The sequence below is a fragment of the Eleutherodactylus coqui genome, unplaced genomic scaffold, assembly GCF_035609145.1.
Source record: "Eleutherodactylus coqui strain aEleCoq1 unplaced genomic scaffold, aEleCoq1.hap1 HAP1_SCAFFOLD_323, whole genome shotgun sequence".
Lineage (NCBI taxonomy): Eukaryota > Metazoa > Chordata > Amphibia > Anura > Eleutherodactylidae > Eleutherodactylus > Eleutherodactylus coqui.
The window spans coordinates 87994-109169 of record NW_027101881.1 but is presented as its reverse complement, the minus strand read 5'-3'; the positions used below and the strand labels follow the sequence as shown (position 1 = coordinate 109169).

At 45.9% G+C, this 21176-nt stretch overlaps 1 protein-coding gene across 2 annotated transcripts in view; it reads right to left on the bottom strand.

Moving 5' to 3' along the window:
• Window positions 1-891: 891 nt before the first annotated feature.
• The window catches only part of LOC136593132 (apolipoprotein A-I-like), a 61256-nt gene continuing 40971 nt past the window's right edge, over window positions 892-21176 (bottom strand). The window contains exons 1-4 of one of the 2 annotated variants that reach the window (XM_066588645.1): window positions 6900-6958; window positions 5787-5862; window positions 2934-3078; window positions 892-1638 (exon numbers count right to left, since the gene is read on the bottom strand). In XM_066588645.1, coding sequence (XP_066444742.1) covers window positions 1056-1638; window positions 2934-3078; window positions 5787-5826 — 768 coding nt within the window. In that variant the 5' untranslated portion in view covers window positions 5827-5862; window positions 6900-6958 and the 3' untranslated portion in view covers window positions 892-1055. Of the gene's footprint in view, window positions 1639-2933; window positions 3079-5786; window positions 5863-6899; window positions 6959-21176 lie in introns of those variants that run through there. The other variant, XM_066588646.1, reaches the window with a different exon arrangement.

Below are 21176 nucleotides of genomic sequence, written 5' to 3'. Positions count from 1 at the left end.
AGACTGCTCTGGATGCCATATTCTGGCTCCATATGTTAGCCTTAAAAGGGTTGTAACAGAATTATAAGTTAAACTCTATCCACAGGATACAGAATAACTTGCTGATTGTTGGGGATCTCACTATTGAGCCCCCTGCTGATCTCGAGAATTGGAATCCAGTGTCCCTCCCCGGCCTGTGACTATGGCCTGTGACTACGGGGCTGCTTTTTCCTAATGCAGTGGCCTCAGAAGGAATGCAAATAAGGAAGATGGAACAATACCTCTGCAGCGTCACCTATTGAATGGCAGCATTCCTTCAAATCAATGTATGACTTTTTAATGAGTCTGTAAAACAATGATTGGGAATAGGAAACCAAGCCAGAAAGCCATATACAGACAGCTGTTTCGGGGTGTTTTTCCCCTCCATTAGTGTACAGTAGGTTTCTGGCTCGGCTAGTGAGAGGCCTGTGACATGGGTCAAGAGGGTTGTAGTCTTGACCCTTATCAGAATGAATGGAGCGTTGGCCGAGCATGCACAGTCAATGCTCCATTCATTTCAGTGGGGCTGACGGAAATAGCCAGAGGGGCATCCGCTTAGGTATCTCCGCGGTCCCGTTGAAGGTGAATGGCGTGCTAGTGTGCTTTCGTGACCAGTGCTCCAGTCAGTCTCCTCACAATGGGACGTGCAGTAACCCCACAGTGAGGAGAACGGGGGACATATGATACCCGTTCTCGAGATTGGCAGGGATCTAAGTGGCGAGACCCCTCAGCAAGTTATTCCCTATCCTGTGGTTAAGGTTTAACTTGTAATTGTGGTACAACTCCTTTAAGTGATCAGTACTTCAGATCCACATTTGCTTCTTATGTCTCCACAGACTTAATAAGCTAAATAAAACATATTCTGAATCCGTATTGAAGCATTGATGAAACTTTAATATCATGAATTGAGTGGAAATTTTACACTGAAGATGTGATAAAGACATAATGAAGGGAAGAAAACTCAATTTTGCATTTGCAAGTCAATAGAGTTAGAAATCAAAATCACATTTCTGCCTTCCTTTACTCTTGAGTGATCTTTATTCTATGTCTTGGAAAGCGTCTTTTATTTGCTGAAAGAGCTTTTCTACTTCTTCTTGAAGTTCTTTGCCATCAGAGAATTTACTTCTTAAGGTATCAAGATGAGGCTGAGCATGTTCCTTGATCTTCTCCATATTCTTCTCTACATCATGCTTCAGCTCCTTCATATCTTTCTGTAATTCACCTTGTAAATCCTTGTGATATCTCTCATATTCTTTATGGACTTCATCCGCATAGGGTTGCAGTTTGACACGCAGGTTATCTATCTCAGCACGTAGTGCGTCCCGACCCTTTGCTGCAACATTTTCCGCATTTTCAAAGAAACTTATGGCTTGCTTACTTAATCCAGAAAGAAAGTCGGATACAACTGGCACTGTTTCCTTTACCATGTTCTTAATATGTGTTTCTAAAGCATCATCAAACTCCTTCAAAGCAGGGACTACATGCTTCTTGAATACTGGGAAATTCTCGTCCAGCTTTTCATCGACTTTCTTATAAACCTCATCATAGTAACCTTCTACAGCTTTCTCAAGTTTTTTAGCATTTTTTCTTGCAGCTTCCAACTTCTCTTTAATCTGATATCTGGAAATGAAAAATATTAACCAATTAATTCATCAATATTAGAAATTAGGAAATCACCAATTAAGATGACTGGTGAAAAAAATACAGTGGGCTCTAGAAAACTGTTGTTGCTCAGAATAAGAAGAAAAAACTGCACTACATACAAAATACATGTGCGTTCACTGGCTGGATGCAGTTAGATGCATTCCTTCCTTTGAAACTCTACAACAAAGTCCAAACAAAAGAGAGAAAAAAAATTGCATGGCACTCCGCCATAGTTAGGACCATAGTCGGGACGCCCTGTTAGGCACAGATGCCCGATCCTTTGCCTTAGCCATGATTGTTCCTGTGCTTTTACAAATCGTCGCTAGTGAATGGAGGTGGAGCGGCCCGGGGATTGTTCGGGCCACCCGCCTCCATTCACAGTAAACAGGCAGTTGTTCATAGATGAATGACTGCCTGTTTATACGGGCAGATCTGTCATTCAGTTTTTAAGCATGAAGAAACTGAATAACCAGCAAGTTATTGTTTGACGTTCAATCAGTGCCTGCTTTTACACTGAATGACAATCATTTCCGCTGATCGTGGGAACTTGAACAATATATCTGCCCATGTAAAAGAGGCCTAAGAGTAAAAAATACTTTTGTTCCACCATATCAGTTTTGTATGGCAGACGTAGAGATGGGAAGCAAGTACGCAAGGCAGGTTGATGAGGCAACAGGCATGGCCCCCTACAGCGTGTTTCCCCACACTTTTTTATAGCTTTTGCTATTTTATGGTTCTTTATTTGGGGGTTTTATGGGTTTTTTATGCTTTTTAGCATGCATCAATTTTATATATTTACCTACCAATCAATCATCATCAACATTGAAAGATTTCATTGTATACAATGGAGTATACATATTACCCCTCTTGCACCAGAATTCTAACATCAAAAAGTCGCAATTTTGGCACAAGTGAAAAATAATGTCTTTTGGGGGGTATATGCTGGGCCCCAGCACTTTTTAAAAACTGTGAGGGGTGTAACACTAGGACGCATGGCCACGTACTGCCTGTCAGATGAACTATAGTTTACAAAGGAAACCGGTGTAAATTATAGTTGAAACCTACAGCAACTTGTAGCATAAAGCTAATTCTAAAATCTTGTTATTTGTATAGCGCCAACTTATTCCGCAGCGCTTTCAGGCAATCATAAAGGATACAGAACTACAGTGCAGAAAAAAAAAACCTGGGACCTTATTTTATACTAATTGTTAAGCGACAAATCACGTTCATCTTTACATTGATTTTCCCGACCATTAAGGGAAATTTCTTACTGCTCTGCAATCTTTCCATAATCCAGGCTCTTCACAACATCGGAAACGATTCCAATCGTATCATGCATAAAAGTTTCTATTTTTTTGTCAACTGTTTGCTCTTCTTGAGGTTCATCTTGTTGCCAAAGGTAGTTTGCCTGTGCCCCTGCAAGACAAAAAGCGTGTCACAATGAAGTTGGCCAGGTGTAAAGGTGGCCGGAAAAGGTATATTTATGGCACTATGTGATTATCAGAAATGCTTGATATCTTAAAAGAAGATGAGATATTGGATGATGATGGTGGTTTCTGATTGTTAGTGTCCATGTCATCTGTACAAAATGTCCTATAGGGAATGTGCAATATGAAAAAGAAGCCAGCTGTAGACAATATTTTGCTATACAAATAACATGTATGCAGCCATATCTGTATGTACCATCAATGGAGGGGATGAAATGAGTTACCTATTGAAGAATTATTAAATTCAAGCCATCATATCCATTGCATGTTTCCCTACTAGCAGCTCTTGGGCAAAGGCTTTAAATTGTAGGCACATGCTATTGGTAGGTTAATATTAATATTATTAATAATAAATTGTGATTTCAACCACTGCTAGCAAAACGTAAAGGCAATTGAACACTTTTTTCAGCATTGCGTTTACATTTAAAGATAAAAGCAATTTGCAATTGGTTCTTGTTAAAAAAAAATTCCTCTATTTGGCTTCTACACTTTGGATGTAATACAATGGAATACATGGCGCTCAATCTCGCTCTGTCCGCAGTCATCCCTGTCTGTAGCGCCTCTCCTGAAAGTTAATCTAAACTCAAATACTATTTGATTTATTTGTACTTTATTAGCATTTTTAGATTTGAGCTTAGATTTACAAAAGTGATTGGGGCTATGAAGACAGTATAGGATTAAGCACCTTGCATTGTATTCTATCACATGCAAACTGTAGAAGCCAAGCAGAGAAACTTTTAATATAAAGAAAAACAATTGCAAATATCTCTTTAATTTGTAAAGGTACATTCAATGCAAAAAAAATGTTCAGATGTGTCCATAGCTTTTAGTGGGGATGCCTCGTGGAGTCACCCCTTGTTCATATACTCTTTTAGGGCACATAGCTTTTATAGAAGGGTCCCCTACTTAGGGAAATAGAGGATTTGACTATTTGTTTAAATAACCATATAATGCAACATGTCCCATGCTGATCACCAGGAGGTAGAGAAGCTAGAACCATTGAGATCAGCTGATTGCTGTGCCATCTTCCAATTACATATGGGTTGCCTTGATGAGTAGTGATGAGCAAACTTTTGAAAAGTTTGTCCAGTTCACTGAACTTTTTCAAAAAGTTTGGTTTGGTCTGAACTAGTTCAAACCGAACTAGAACTTCACCCAAATCCCTTTGCAGTGTTATACAGGGCTTTTATGGTTCATAGGGCGCATTGCACTAAATTTTTGATCTGATCTCAACAAGAGTTAATTGAAAATCACGTAGGAAAGTGTTGCATTAACATGGTTTAGCCCGTGATCTATGTTCAAATCTAGGTTTATTCTGATCCCTAAGTTTTGGCTGTTCAAACTATTTGAAGTTAGTTTAGCAGCCGAAATGCGAGATGGCAAACTCGGCTGAAAGCCTGAGAAGATTTTCCTGGGTGATGAAATTACACCAACATTTGCTGCTGGTAGCGGACATATTTTTATTAGCACTATGTATGCTGGGAAGATCACTTGACTACAGTAACCAATCACTGTGTGCGATACATTTCTTCTAGGATCAACCTTTGATCACAGATCAAATTAACTTCATTTTATAAATCTTATATCAGAAGGTGATGTTGCAACACTTATTCCTTAAACCAAGTTCAACAGCTAATCGCTATCTAACTAAACCTGGATCAACAGCATGGTTGGTGCAACCAGCCCGCAGACAGTGTTCAGTGTTCAGGGCTAGTGTTGAGTAAACCTAACCAGTAGAACACTGTTTTGAGTAGAATTTTGCTAAAAGCTTGGTTCAGGTTTGTGTTAAACTGAGCAATTAGCAAAGTTTGACCTGAAACAGAGTTCTACTGGTTTGGTTTGCTCAACACTATTAAATGAGGCAAAGTATGTAATCTATAGCAATTAGAGATGAGCGAGCATGCTCGTTTAAGGCCGATACTTGAGTGAGCATCGGTCTACTCAAGTAACTGATTACTTGTCCGAGCAAATGCGGGGGGCGGTGGGCGGGAGAGTGAGATGTCTCTCTTTCTCTCTCTCCCCCCCCCCCCCCCCCCACATTTGCTCGGATGAGCAATCAGTTACTGGAGAAGACTGATGCTCGCTCGAGTATCTGCCTTACACAAGCGTGCTTGCTCATCTCTAATAGCAATGTTAATAAAAGTGTATTCATATCTTTTTGGAAAAGCTGAATGGAGATATCAGGGTTCCTAGTTGGCAATGGTCAAAGAATTCTACAACCCACATCTGTCTAATACCATAGTGTTTGCCACAACTCAACAAGCCCTCCTATAAAGCAAGCTATGGGTACAACTACTGAAACGCCGGGGGATCAGCTGTTCGGAATGATGGGCAATACAGCGAATCCTCACATTTCTACTGTGGAGGGTACTGCAAGTAAAATGTAGCATTACATGACATCTAGTCAAGCTGACCATACAAGATCAGACATTTGGATGGAGGTTGTTGAGTTGGACAATTCCTTTAACAATATTGATTCTTAACATCAAATACAAGCTGGTTTTATGACCTGCGTAGAGTAAGATGGCTGTACAAATACAATAATGCTAGTCAATAGTTACATAAGACGATACAAAGGTGAAGGATAAGTGTGCCCCAGTAAAATTAGTCATACAACTGTCCAAAGAGTCACCATACCTGTGAGGAGCAGGGCTACAGATAGTAGCAAAGCTTTCATGCTTAGGCAGACCCTTCGATACGCCAATTAAGCAACCTGTAATAGATGTATAAAGATGATATAACTCACAGGTACTAAAACTAAATAGTATCAGGAGATTTATTTACTTTTCTAACGCACATAAGTAGTTTGGCATCTTATCATGTTCTTTATTGCTTTACTAGCAATAGGTTTGTTAGCAAATTAACCCTTGGTTAGGATCTGTTAGTACACTAATAAAGTTTCTCATTAGGGTGCGATTACATTATAGCTAGCGTGCAGCAGATTTTGTCTCAGATTTTAGTGTGGATCTGCGGCACATTTCACCCTTTCAATTAAATTAAATCAAATGATTGAAATGTGCTGCAGATCTGCACCAAAATCCACAGCAAATCAACATGTTAACACACCCTTAGGCTTTATTCCCTTGAGTGCATATATGCTGCGTTTTCACGCCCGGGCGCATATATGGTACCCATATGAAGCATTGATTTCCAATGTAGCAGTTCACATGGGCGAATATGTGGCACGTAAATATGCCGGCAGCACAAAAAAAAGAACATATACGCAGCCGGCACATATACGCTCAGCCAAAACATAGTTCTGCAACTGTGTTTTGGCTAATATACGCCGACGGGTCCTATAGACTCCCATGGGAGCTGGGAAAGAGGAGGGAGGGGAAGGCATTTTTGCAGCATCCAACGCTGTAAAAAGCTTACTAGTGCCTCTATATAGGCACTGGAAGGCATCCCAAGGATTTTGGCAGAGAGAGAGTTTTCCAGGGTGCAGCGTATTTTTTCCGCTAAAAACGCTGATTGTGATCGCGGAAAAAAGCCCATTTAGGCGCTTATATGGAGTAAAAACATGAAAACGCTGTCACTGTATATGCGCCCGTGGGAAAGAGCCCTTAGGGTAAGTGCACATGGGTTGGAATTAATATAAATCCACAAACAATATAAGCAAGTCCCCAGAAAAATCCACAACTTTTCTTCACATGTAATTTAACCCTTATGTTGAGTAATTTCAGTCTTAACATATGCAAATCTCTACACTGTGGGAAATAAACTACATATTCAGCTAAAGAGGTAACTTACAGTTTTGCGAACATCCAAGATGCAGTGTGAGCGGTCGTTGCTCAGTGACTGGCATATATAGTGATTCTATGACTGATGGGCACCTATCCAATCAGATTACTTAGACACGTTTAATACAAAGTTCAAAAATACCAATAGCACAGTACACGAGTGCAGAGTGAAGATTAAGAGGAGGGAGCAGGAGCAAAATCCATGAGATAAGGGGAGGATTCCACCTCAGGTAGTGGAGTGGTATCATCTTGAGATTCTTGACACATACACAGTCTACTTCTGCATTTCTTTAATGTAAAGTTTTGGGCTTATTTTTTTTCTTTTGTGTTCACCATGTGGGATAAATAATGTGTTCATCTTGGATTATGGATGCAATAATACTAAATATGTATTTTTTACAATTTTATTCTTTTACAATAGTTTTTTAAATAAGAAATTCAGCTTGCATTTATTTTCTACGTCTCAGTTGGGGACTTGAACATGCAAACTTCTGATCGATCATATAATACGTGGCCATAATTCCATTCCCTGTATATTCATAGCCACAGCAGGACTGTAGACCATTGTTGGGCCTCTGGCTGCCAAGACGACCTATCACCTCTCCAGTGATTTGCTCATTATGGGTGACTGATACAGTGACAAACAGAGTCCTCCTTTGTCAGTCTCTTAGATGCTGCAATCACAATTGACCATGACATCTGAGGGATTAAATGGCCAAGATCCAAAAAGAGAAACTTTGTTTCCCCAGACCCACATTAAAGACCTTTCACCCAGCCAATCAGCAACCAGTATTGATTAGGGGCAAACACACAGAAACAGCCTTTCTGCAGATGATTGTATTTTCCTTCTTTTAAAGAATTTGGTTCGGCTTATATCCCTAGTCATGTTGCAAGGCCTGATAAAAGGCCTGTCGGACATTGATTTATAGCAAGTCACCTTCCATGTGGAGGTACTTTTCCATCCACTATTTTCAAAGTGTGGAAGTCAGGGGCATCACTAGCATTCGAGATCCAGGGCATATACCTCAGACCTCCAGCCAAGTGCCATGAAACCCATCTGAGTGCCGCACTCAAGTGCAGGATGCTGATACAGTTGCTAACAATGGAAGACCAATCACTGAAGCCACACATGTGCATAAAAAAATACTACACCTACCCAAACCCTAAGTAGCACAGCATCTTCTTTCTTGCAGGTTAAAACAAAAAGAGAGTATAATACCAAACAATTAGTTTCTTAACCCCTTAGTGACCAGCCCATTGCCTTTTACATCCTGCCCAAGTGGGCTTTATTCTCTGAGGACGTAAAAACATGTGTCCTGCAAAGAATAAAGCCACGTGGGCTCTGGACGTCACAGCTCCATGCGGTCGGTGCCTGCAGGTAGCCGACAGCATGGAGCTGTCATCCTGGGCTGCGGGCAGTCCCCCCCCCCCCGGCAATGCAATTGGCGCTATCCAATGGAGAGCGCCGATCGCATAAAAGTTGAAAAAAGTTTTTAAAAAGTTAAAGATTCAGCTTCCCTCATGGATCAGATCCATGGGGCAGCTGAGATTACTCACCTCGGGCCGCCACACTGCTCCCCGCCGTCCTGGTCCTCCGGGCCTCGAAGCCGGCCTTCTGCGCATGCACGCCAGGCGGCATTACGTCAGTCGCATGCACAGAAGGCCCGGGAAATTTAAAATCTTCTGGCTCCCGGCTCCTGTAGGTAGCCGGGAGGCAGGAGTGTCAGCGGAGACAGCGGTGAGTGGTCCCCGATACCGCGATCGCCGTTATCCAATGGATAACGGCGATCGCGGAAAAGTGAAGAAAAGTGTAAAAAAGAAAAGTTTCACCTCCCCTCATGGATCGGATCCATGAAGGAAGGTGAAAATCCTCACCCCCACCCCCCACCCCCCTTCCTCTATGTCCTCCGGCCGGTCTCGGGACCAACCGCTGGTTTCTGCGCATGCGCAGATGTGGCGAGCATGTGCAGAAGGCCGGCGAGCCCAGCAAATTTAAAATCTCCCTGCACACAGCTGTCACAGATAGCCAAGTGCAGGGAGATATGACTGGGGACCACTGTATGCGGTTCCCAGTCACATGATCACCGTTATCCATCAGATAACGGTGATCATATAAAGTTAAAAAGTAAAAAAAAAAACGGGAATTTTTTCTTACCGATAATTCCCTTTCTGGAAGACATCATGACAGCATACGCTGGAGGTTGCTCACCTGCTGACCTGAAGGGACAGGAAGAGGCAGAGTATAAAAAGCACCTCCCCTCCACCAACACCAGTGCGTTCCAAATGACCACAGTGACCAGTTACTTAACCAGAAGGTGTGTTTTTATTGACATCACACACCTCAGAAAACAAAGTTAAAGCATACACATTACCTCATGTGTTGGACAAACTAGGGTAACCATGTTGGTAAGGGGGGGAAAAAAGCCTGTATGCTGTCATGATGTCTTCCAGAAAGGGAATTATCGGTAAGAAAAAATTCCCGTTTTCCCCATGACATCATGACAGCATACGCTGGAGGAATACCAAATAAGTGGCATGGGCTTTTTAGGGAGGGATTACGGCTTGGAGCACCTTCCTACCGAAGGATGCGTCCTGACTATATTTAAAGTCCAGCCTATAATGTTTGATGAAAGTATGGCCTGAAGTCCATGTGGCTGCGTTACAGATTTGCTCAATCGATGCGTGCGCTCTCTCCGCCCAAGAGGATGCCACCGCTCTCGTTGAGTGGGCCTTCAATCCTTCTGGAGGGGGGATGCCCTTGGCCTTGTAAGCCTCCTGGATGGCTCTCCTGAGCCACCTGGCGATCGCATCTTTAGAAGCGGCCTTTCCTTTGGCCTGCCCCTGAAATTGAACGAAAAGTTTGTCAGACTTCCTGAAACTTTCTGTTGCCTCGAGGTATGCTAGTACCGCTCTTTTGACGTCTATATTATGGAGCTTTTGTTCTTTTGCATTTTTGAAATTTTGGCAAAAGGCTGGAATAACTATTGGTTGGCCCCTGTGGAAATCTGACAATACTTTAGGCTGGAAGGATGGGTCTAAAGAAAAAACTATTTTGTCCGGGTGGATAGTCATATATGGGGCCCTTCGTGAGAGGGCCTGGATTTCCCCCACGCGTCTGGCTGACGTAACTGCCACAAGCAGGGCTACCTTGTATGTCAGCCAGGCGATGGATAGATCCGTAATCGGTTCAAATGGGGGGTCGCATAAGGCCTGAAGGACTATGGTTAGATCCCAGGGTGGTGCCGTGGCCCGTGTGAATGGATGTAATCTGCTCGCCCCTCTAAGAAATCTCCTAATCCACCTGTGCTCCGCTAGCGCGAGATCGAAGAATGCCCCCAAGGCCGCAATTTGGACTTTGAGCGTATTTGGACTCAAACCTTTATCCAGGCCCGCCTGGAGAAAATCTAAGATTTTCCGGACGTCTGGCTGATCCAGCTGCTGGATGTCCTGGCCTAACCACTCCGAAAATTTTTTCCAGACTTTGGAGTAGATTTTGTGTGTCGAGGGTTTAAGGCTCTCGCTAATGGTGGAAATAACCTTAGGGGAAAGACCCTTTCCTAGGAACTTTACCCGCTCAAGCTCCAGGCCGTAAGCCTGAACTTGTGAACTTCCGGGTAAAGAAGAGGGCCCTGCGACAGTAGGTCCGGTCTTGTTGGAAGGTGGAAGGGCTCTCCCACTGACAGGGATCTCAGGAGGGGGAACCACGGTCTTTTGGGCCAATATGGTGCTACAAAAATTACTGTTAGGGTTGACTGCAGTAATTTCCTTAGCAGAAGCGGGATTAGTGGTAGAGGGGGAAAGGCATACGCTAGGTCCCAATCCCAGGGGTGAGAGAGAGCGTCCGTGCCCAGGGCCTGTTTCTCTGCGCCTCTGGAAAAGAAAAGCCGGCATTTGGTGTTTGCGCTTGACGCAAAGAGGTCTACTTCTGGTACCCCCCACTTCTCCACAAGAAGGCTGAACACCTCTGGATGGAGTTCCCACTCTCCTGGGTCCACTTTCCTTCTGCTTAAAAAGTCCGCGGCTGAGTTCTCGGCTCCTCTTATATGAAAGGCCGATAGGGACTTTGTTGTGCCTTCCGCCCATTGAAGGATCCGCCCCGCCAGTCGTTGTAGTGGAGGATTCCTGGTGGTACCCTGGTGGCCAATGAGTGATACTGTTGTCATATTGTCTGAGAAGATCCTCACATGTTTCGCCACTAATCGTGTTTGCAGGCTACGCAGGGATTTCCATACAGCTTTAAGCTCCCTAAAGTTCGATGAGCTAGCTTTCTCGTGAACGTCCCAGGCCCCCTGTACATAACCGCCTTCAAAGTGGGCCCCCCACCCTTTGGCGCTGGCATCGGTCGTGATTATTACGGCCGGGTCCAAATTCCAATCGGATGCCTGAGACAGGTTGTCCGACGACACCCACCAACGGAGTGAAGCTCTGGCTTCCGCAGAAATAGGGATTGTCTGATCAAGCGAAGCCTGCAACTTGTCCCAATTCTGGAGAATTAGTGACTGGAGTCCGCGACTGTGGAATTGGGCCCAGGGGACCACGCCGATGCACGAAGTCATTAGTCCCAGGATCCGCATTGCGTCTCTTATCGTTACCCTATGTTTTTTATATAGGTTGGAACATTCCTCTATGATAAGATGTTTTCTTAGGGGAGGAAGGGACGAATTTTGTAGACTGGAATCCAGGATGACACCCAGGAATTTCTTCCTGGTTTCTGGCTCCATGTTGGATTTTGATTCGTTAACAATCCAGCCAAGCTCCTTAAATAATTGCAATGTGGACTCCAAGTGTGATCTCAGAGCAGACGGGGAATCTGCCACCAACAGGAAGTCGTCTAAGTAGGGGATGATCATGACACCCTGATTTCGTAAGAAGGCCACCATTTCCATCACGACCTTGGAAAAAATTCGCGGAGCCGAGGAGATTCCAAATGGTAGGCAGACGAACTGGAAGTGGCGGATTTCCCCCTCCACCCTCAGCGCAAACCTCAGAAATTTTTGTGAGTTGGCGTAAATAGGGATACGAAAATAGGCATCCTTAAGGTCTATTGTAGCCATTACGTTATCCCTGGCAATTAAAGGAGTTGCAGTTCTAATGGTTTCCATTTTGAATCTCCTATATTCAATGAATTTATTCAGTTGTTTTAAATTGATAATGGTGCGGTGGGAGCCGTCTGGTTTGGGAACCAGAAAGAGGGGGGAATAGAAACCTTTTCCCTGTTCCTTCTTAGGGACTGGGATAATTGCGCCGAGACCCTGCAGGTTCCGTACGCCCTCCAACAGAGCCTGTTCTAGGCCTGGAGACTGGGTTGGGGTTATCATAAACCTGTCCGGGGGGCGGGATAGTAGCTCGATCCTGTACCCCTCCGCCACTAGGTGCAGTACCCACTCATTAGTTGTAATACTACGCCAGCTATTGGCACAGCGAGTCAGTCTACCCCCTACCGGGCCCGAAAGTATGGGCTGAGGGACAAAAGTTAAAGTCTTACCCCTTCCGCCCTTTGGATAAGACCATCTTCCGGTCTTTCCCTTCCCGGCGTACGTAGACGAGGGATGAGGGGTGAAGGGTCTCTTGGGTGGTCTGGTGGCAGGCAGTCCGTGACTCTTGTCAGCTGCTTTCTCCAGCAGACGATCCAGGTCTGGTCCGAATATACGCCCGCCCCGGAACGGTAGGGTACATAGCCTATTTTTGGACGCTGCGTCCCCTGACCACTCTTTCACCCACACTGCCCTTCTGGCGGTGTTCGATAGGGCTGCCATGCGGGCTCCGAGGCGGACTGTTTCCATCGAAGCATCTGCCAGGAACCCTGTTGCCATTCGCAGCAGAGGGATGCCGCTTGCGAACTCCTCCCTAGGGGCTTTTTGGTCGACTAGGGCTGCGAATTGGTCCAACCAGATTGCCATGGAACGAGCCACGGAAGTGGCCGCGATGTTAGCTTTCATGATGAGACCATGAAGTAGACCAGGCTTTACGCATGGATGTGTCCACCTTATGGTCCAACGGGTACTTTAAGTGGGACGTATCCTCAAAGGGCAATCCGGACTTTCTGGATACCATGGCAATTGCAGTATCGACTTTAGGTATCTCGTCCAAAAAGGACACTTCATCTCCCGGAAATAACAGGCGTTCTTTAAATTCCCTGGGGATTAGCGGAGCCTGATCCACGCTCTCCCACTCATTTAGAATCAGCTGCTTGAGTGTGGCGTTTACGGGGAATGAAGATTTTTGTTGCGGGAGTAACCCCGCGAACATATCCTCCTGGACTGTGCGGGGTTGCTGCACATCTTCCTCCACCTGCATGGTCCTGCGTACTGCTTTTAGCAGTTGATCCATGTCCGCGGTAGAGAAAAGATATTTCTTGTCCTCCTGCGTCACTTCCCCGTCAAAATCCACATTTTCCGCTATGTCGGAGTCAGACTCAGACACCGCCGGAACCGACCTGCGTGTAACCCCGGAAGGCCCAGGTTGGAGGTCTGAGAGGGAGGACTGCACTTCTTCTCGGACAACTGACCGAAATTCGGCCATAAGGGAAGTTTTTTCCTCCTGCATAATTTTCGCGGAGCAGGTAGCGCATAACGTTTTGGTGCAGGAGTCGTCAAGTTTGGTTAGACATACTGGACATTTTTTACTCCTGCGTCTAGCCTCCCTCGGTTTTTGAGTATCCCTGTCCTGTAAGACAAGGGAAACTCTGTTAGTCGGGAAGTGTATGTAGTGCAGGTGTAGGTTGGTCCACTGGACCACTTACAGTTAGGAGGGTCTCTGGGTCCTCTCTGGTCGACATCTTGCGCCTTGCAGGAACGCTTCCTGTGCTTAGGATCGTTCCTTAGCGTGGAGAAACACCACCAGCTGATGCAGGGGCAGCAGATTTTTGAATTTGGCGCCGGCCGCGCCAGGCCACGCCCCCTTTGCGGAGCGTCTGACGTCACCGCGCTGTATCCGAAGCCACGCCCCCTGGAGCGCTCCTGTCGGCCCTGGACCCGGAGATGGCGGCCGCCGCCGTAATGACGGCCGCAGTGGTGCCGGCAGCCCGTACTTGGACCCCGGCCCACCGGAGATGGCGGCCGCCGCCCGAAATGACGGCCGCAGTGGTGCCGGCAACCCGTACTTGGGCCCCGGCCCACGCAGTCCCCGGAAAGCTCCCAGATGGGGTCCTTCCCACTGGGTTTGCCGGGGCTGCCCGAAAGATCCACGCCGCCGCTTCGCCGGTAAGTCCTCCTCCGGCATGGGACAGCGTTGCTGGAGTTCTGCCGCTGCTGTCCTGAAGGGACAGGAAAAACACTGGTGTTGGTGGAGGGGAGGTGCTTTTTATACTCTGCCTCTTCCTGTCCCTTCAGGTCAGCAGGTGAGCAACCTCCAGCGTATGCTGTCATGATGTCATGGGGAAAAAGTTTAAAAAGTTAAAGTTTCATCTTCCTTTACGGGGGACTTGTGATCCGCTCTTTTACGACCCTAGCAATGCCCCCGTTGGAGATGAAACCAACCACAAAAATTGCCGTGTGATTAGGTACCAAACTAGGCTGCATACTTGAGGAGTTAAAGAGTTGCTATTATTATGCTAATAGAAAATACCTACATTTAGCATTAATTAATTTAGCAGTTGAAGCTCCATTCGTCATATTCACATATTCATTTTTCAGAATCCCGTGTTCCATGGTGTAAAAATTCTGGCTGCCTCTAGATGGCGCTTGGTGAAAAAATATTTCTGCTGGTCCCATAAAACTGCAATTCACAGTTCAGCGATGTCCCCGGGAGATAAGATTATTTCCAAGGGTTATAAAATGCAACATCTGTCTGTTTGTTCATTTACAACATGGAGAACCGCTGGTCTGATTTTCATGCAGTTTTCCCTTATCATGTTCAATTCAATTTGTGCTGCAGATCTGCATCAGAATCCGCAACAAAATCTACTCCAAATTAGCTGTGTGTGAACGCACTCTTAGAGACAATGTCACATGACTCAACCGGTCCTCAAGGAATAAGGCCTTATGTCCACGGGCGGGTCTGATTCTGTGGGCGGAAGCCCCCAGCGGAATCCCACCCTGCCCGTGGCAAGAGAACATTATAGATCTTCTGCGTGGGTGTGCGGGTCTTCCGTCTTCTCCTCTGTGGATGTGGCTGGGCGCGCCGCAGACAGGTGCAACAGGACGGACTTCACATCTTTTCAGTTGGAGCACAAGTCAGGAATCAGTGAGTGTTTGGAGTGCCCATTAGGTTCAGGTTGAGAGGGTTCTACGAACAAGAGACTGTCCATTTGCTCTCTTTTAAGAATCCACCGTCAGATAACTGAGACTGACGGCAATTGTGTTGATGGAATGGAGTGTTAACAAGGTGGTTGGCAACTCTAATGGGAAAAATGGTCCAGATCCGTTGTTACCTAAGACTGTTGCAGCTTGTAAAGAGAAAACCAATGTTATCCATGTTAAGTAAACCATGTACCTCCGTTTCAACCAATGAATGGATTATTGACTCTTTATTTGATTCGGTTATTTCACAACTCTAAGAGGAACTGGCATCACGTGAACACTCTAAATTAAGCGGTTACCGCGATTTCTGTTATTTTACCACTGTGCGCTACCATGCTGTGCCATGCCCAAATACTCCAGGGAGGGATGGTAGAGCTGCCGTTGACAAAACCATCTTAATCCCCGCTGTCTCCTCCAGAAGGCCTCCGCTCGGCTGCCATAACTGCAGAGGGTGGAATAGATCAGAAGTGACCACCCCTATGTTAACTTTGCCAGCATTCTGTTGTCATTTCAGGAATCATTCACTAGAAACCGCTTTTTTATGCTTAAAAATATTGTGTTGCATTTTTTAGTCCATACCACTGGAGGCTGCTATTTTCACTTAAACTTGCTCTTAACTAAGAGGGCCAATAGTACTTCTTACAGAAGTCATCTTGCTTCCTGTTTGGGGCTACTTAAAGGGGTATTTTGTAGAGGGGGTGTTTTGTCCAGTTTTCACCCGCTTCCCAGGGATCCCCACCAATTCCTAAAAATGGGGGTTTCTATTTCCCCCCTTCTGCTCATGGTTGTATCGCTGTTCCAACTGTTGGCATGGCACATTAAATTGATCACTGGCTACTCATGTGCACTGCCGCTCCATTCATGTCAATGGGGCTGACAGAAATAGCGAGTGCTATAGCCAAGTATACTCACTGCACTACATACAGATATTAGACAATGGGCATCTCTGCCATCCTACATGTCCATATAATAAACTGGCCAGTTTATGTATTTATATAGATGCATAGGCTGGCTGAGATAACATTGAGGTGTACTGGAAGGCAACCCAGTGTCTTCCCTGATAGGCAGGGTACTGAGAGGCTCCCCTGGGCAGAAACAGCCAAAGGAAAAGGCCAAGCAGCAGAATACTTTTCGCCACAGATTGCTTTCCACAAGGAACCTTCTTAGGGATGAGGTCAGACGAAAAGCACGCTGACATTCAGTTTTACTACAAATCGATAATTTTCTAATTGACTGTTAATATACACATGGTTTTTTCGCCATTCCCGCAAAACCACATAGACATTAAAAATCAAGTTAAAAACCGTGGCTTTGCAATAAAAATGCACATCAATGTACTTTTTGCCCATGATTTGGCCATTACTTATGACCTCACTCTTCACAGAATATGCTATTAATGCCAACTTGCATTAATAACGCTGTGACCAATCAGAAGCAGCACTCAGCCATTCAGGGGTTGCCTTCATACCGCTCGGCAGCAGCGCCACCCCCATTGAAAGCAATGTGATAGCATCGCGCTCCTCTGCCACAGCTGTGACAGAGGATTCTTTCATTCCTGCAGGGAGTCCTATCATCACTGAACACTGTGACAGTGCTGTCAGTGTTCAGTGATGTGGGGACCTTCGTGGAGCAGCTGCTCCAGTGAACGGACAAAGTTTCATGCGCTGCGCATATAAAACTTTGCCCATTCACATGTTTTCCGCGTATGTGAGGAGTGCATTTTTTCTCTGACCAAGGCCTTAATCTAAAATGCACAGAAGCGTCCACCTTCTATTGCTTTCCATGACTCTCTTCCATTTTTCTTCACCTGCACAGCGGCCACAGCACAGAGTTTACATGCCCCTCAGTTTCTGCTGGCCTTCCCCGCCTCTCTGGGCCTCCCTTCCATCATTTTAGGTAGTTCTGGCCACTCTTCAGCATGAGGAGATGGCTGCTGTCACCGACCTTTTAAGACAGTCTCCACCATTTCAATGACTGTCTTATACTGTTTTTCTTGCTGCGTCACACCTCACTTTATATATGTCAAAATGGCACCTGCTTAGCACCTAGAACGCCCTCCTCTGGGGACTGGGCTTAGCCTCTTACATGAGGCCAGATCATCTGGGTGGTGACACCAGTCCCATCAATGCCCACGTCACAGAGAAAATGGAGCCTCGGTTTTCTGGCACTTACGGTACCTGACACCCTCTCCTCCTGCCCGCATCACAGGCAGGGGGCAAAGCACCTGGCAGAGTAATTTGGCTGCTTGTCACCTCCTTACACTCAGAATACTGGTACTTAGAGTATTGATATAGGTTATTTGCTTAAAGGACAATTACAGTTAAGTAAGATAAAGTGTTTAAAGGATAATTGCTTAAAGGGGTCCTGTCATTAAAAAAAAAAATTCTATACTTACCTATTCCTCCCCCGTCAGTCTAGTTTTCTGATCTTCACCTCCCCTATCTTCTCCTGTCTCCTGCAGTCCAGGGAAGGGGGTCACTTCACCTTCAGCTGCCTGATTCTTCTGCTTCCTGTGAGGTTACGTACATTCACAGGCAGTCTTCTTCCTGCTGGCTATTGTAAGTGACTCATGTTGCTCATGTGAGCTGTCTCTGCAATAGATCAGCATTCCTTCTTAGGCAGTGAACTCCACCGCGCAAGACCGTGACCTTCACTGACCCGGCCAGAAGGAATGTGAGGAATACCGGCTTCATAACAAGATGGCCAGCGTGCGGTGAGGTGACCTGGGACACTGCAGAAGCTTGACGGGAAAGTATAGAATTTTTTTTTTATGACAAAGCCCCTTTAAGTTAACTTTTTTTGTTCTGAGTTGGAAAGTAAATAGTGAAATGTAAATGTTAAACTACTGTGCCCTCCTATGGAGAGAAGTCGAACTTTATTGTTATGCAGAGTCAAGGTATTTAACCCTTTTGTGGAGGGCTGAAATGTAATTAATATTTTTTCTATTTAGTCAAAGTTTATGTGGCTGCATTGAACTGCTTCTACCTCCATCCTCAGAGAGTTAAAATGTGTTTGTGGTGATGGACTATAAGATGCACCAAAATAACAACATACACCAAAATGTATGCTAAACCTTGACACGCTAGAACTAGGCATGCTCTATAAACACTTGTCGATTGGCTGAGGCTGAGATGTAAAAAGACAATTCCTGCTGCACCACAGGGAGAGCTCAGGGTGCTACCAGCTGAGCAGGAGGTGCTGCCAGGGAGCTGCTGGAGACTGCAGGGAGTGGCAGTGAAGAGGACAGGACACAAAAGAAGAGGAGGATGCTGATAGAGAGCAAGCACAAGGAAGATAAAGGAGAGTTGAGCTAAGCTGAGCACCAAGCAGTAAGGAGGGCATGGAGAACCTTTCCCCGAGCGGGCGAAGGAGGATTCTGTGGCTCTCAGTGGGGAGGAGCTTACCAAAATTGACCAGGACACAAACAGAGGAGACTGGAAAGTTTGTCTGCAACGATTTGTAAGTGAGGTAGGTCTCAGAAAAGCAGCTAAGTCTGCACACAGTGGAGAGGATTAAAAGGTCAACTGCATATTCATTACTATTGTATCATTGGACATTTCTACATTTCCTTTGCTTTAAATAAATATTGTATATTTTAGAGACTCCTTCTGCTGCATCGTATCCTCACTCGTGCATCACAAAACTTCACCAATAGAAATAGCTCACTGTGGCAAGTTGGGGTTACTTGCCCGGGATCTCCTGCTTACTTTAGCCTGCCCAGGGGTGGCAGCATCACAATGATATCCAGAAACACAAGGTAAAGTCCAAATGCCGCTTCCTCCGGCATTTATTTAAGCATAGCAGGGTTTTCAGCATACATACAGTCCAGCATGTCATATAAAACTTCACACTGTTGTCAGTCACAGTGCACACAGCAACGCAAACCGCTTCCTTCAGCGGTTCAGGAAGGTGAATTCGCCTCAACAGGCGATGACCGAGGGCCGACTACCCCTTGTCCGCTCCGTGTTTCCGGGTCCCTCACAGACCAGCATCAGGTCTACATAGACCTCAGGCCCCAAAGGACTGAAGCTCCACAGCTTCAAGGACCCTGAGTTTGTGAGGGAGGGGAAATTTAAACTGTGTAGCCGCACCCTTGCAGGTGCAGGCTAACTAAATCAAACACAGTGACTGTGCTCAGAGGCCCTCTACAGGCCACTCTTGCTACTGCACTGTCACATCACTCACACGGCAGTATGTCACCCATGTATTATGCATGTATTTTTCACACACGTAATATGCAGTGCTTAAAGCCCATTCTTTCTATTGGGTTACTAATTATCTACTTAGGTCCCAATTCAGTCTTAGAGCTCCTTCAGATGACGGTTCGCCCATATATGCTCACAGCAGCGTATTTGCGCGTAAATGATGTTTCAAGCGCATAGCAGATATGAAAGACTCTGGGAGCGATTAAGCTGCAGTTCTCTGCAGGGGCACAGGCCCGCATCCTGCAGCGAGAATTCTCGCAGGGGGATTCAACCCAGCCGTCTGCAGGCAGCCGAAAACAGAATAAGGGCTTTTACCCACTAGCGTTTACCACTGGGTAAAAGCCCTTATTCTGTTTTTGGTAAGTCTAGTGTTGGGTAAAAAACGTTTTCCCTTTATTAAACAATCTAGACAGACATGGAGGAACAGGAAGCATGTGCCTGTATATTGGAATCACTGGGTTCTATTCTCTGTGTTTGGCGTGCACAGATTTTGCATTTGCAAATGCAACAGGCCAGACCTAGGAGGGGTTTACCATCGAGGGAAATTAAGATGGTAGTCACGGTGTCTCTGCTGCTCCTCCTGACAAGGTGGTATAGGTGGTCTGGACCAGAGGCGTAACTTGAAGCTCCCCGGCCCCGATGCAAAAGTTGTAACAGAGCCCCCAACAATAATGCTTTACTCATAGTACTAGGTTCCCTATATGGAGAAGAGAGGCCTTATGGGCCCCCTAAGACTCCTGGGCCCCAGTGCAACCGCATCCCCTATAGTCACGCCACTGGTCTGGACGTGATGCTGCACAGTGGCAAAATTCATCAGTTGTCACTGCATGCTGCCCGCGGGGTCGGGCAGGGTAAGACAGTGATACCCCAGTGGGATGCTACCCGTGGAGTCGGGTAGAGGAAGATGTTGTTGTGCCGTGATGCCAGTTCGTGTATGGGTAGGGACTAGAGATGAGCAAGTATACTCGCTAAGGGCAATTGCTCGAGCGAGCATTGACCTTAGCGAGTACTTGCCCGCTCAGGAGCAAAGATTTGGCTGCCGGTGGCGGACGGGGAGCTGCGGGGGAGAGCGGGGGGGAACAGAAGGGAGATCTCCCTCTCTCCCCCCCCCCCCCCCGCTCCCCCCTGCTGACTGCCGCAACTCTCCTGTCACCCGCGCCGGCATCCGAACCTTCTCTGCCGAGTTGGGAGATACTCGCTAAGGACAATGCTTGATCGAGCAATTGTCCTTAGCGATTATGCTCGCTCATCTCTAGTAGGGACTCATTCCGAACAAAATTGTAATTATACAACCTCTGTCCTGCCTGGAATGCTTAGTGTGGAACCTCAGATGTTGATGATGGAATAGATGGTGGGAAGTGACGCCAGGAGTCGGGTCATACAGTAAACCAAAACTGTTTATTCTTCAAGAGCACTTGAGAGATAAACTTGACTTGTTGCTTACACTTCACATGTAGAAACGGTTACAGCTACAGGCATTCAGTAATTCTCCACATCCTCAGGGGCTTGATACAGGGAAATACATGTACCCTCTGTGAGCTGCCTTTAATCTCTGTTCCCTGGCTGGGCCTGACTCTGACCGACTTGCTTTCCTTTCTGCTTGGTGCCTAGGAATGGCTGACTTAGATCTCGTTCTATTCTCCTCTTCCCTCTCTCCTCTGTTACTAAAACATTCTTGCTCTTGAATACTCACACTTTAGATGTTCAATTTCCCACCGTACAGGTTTTCGCATAAAAGTTGAAAAAAGTTTTTAAAAAGTTAAAGATTCAGCTTCCCTCATGGATCAGATTCATGGGGGCAGCTAAGATTACTCACCCCCGGCCGCCACACTGCTCCCCGCG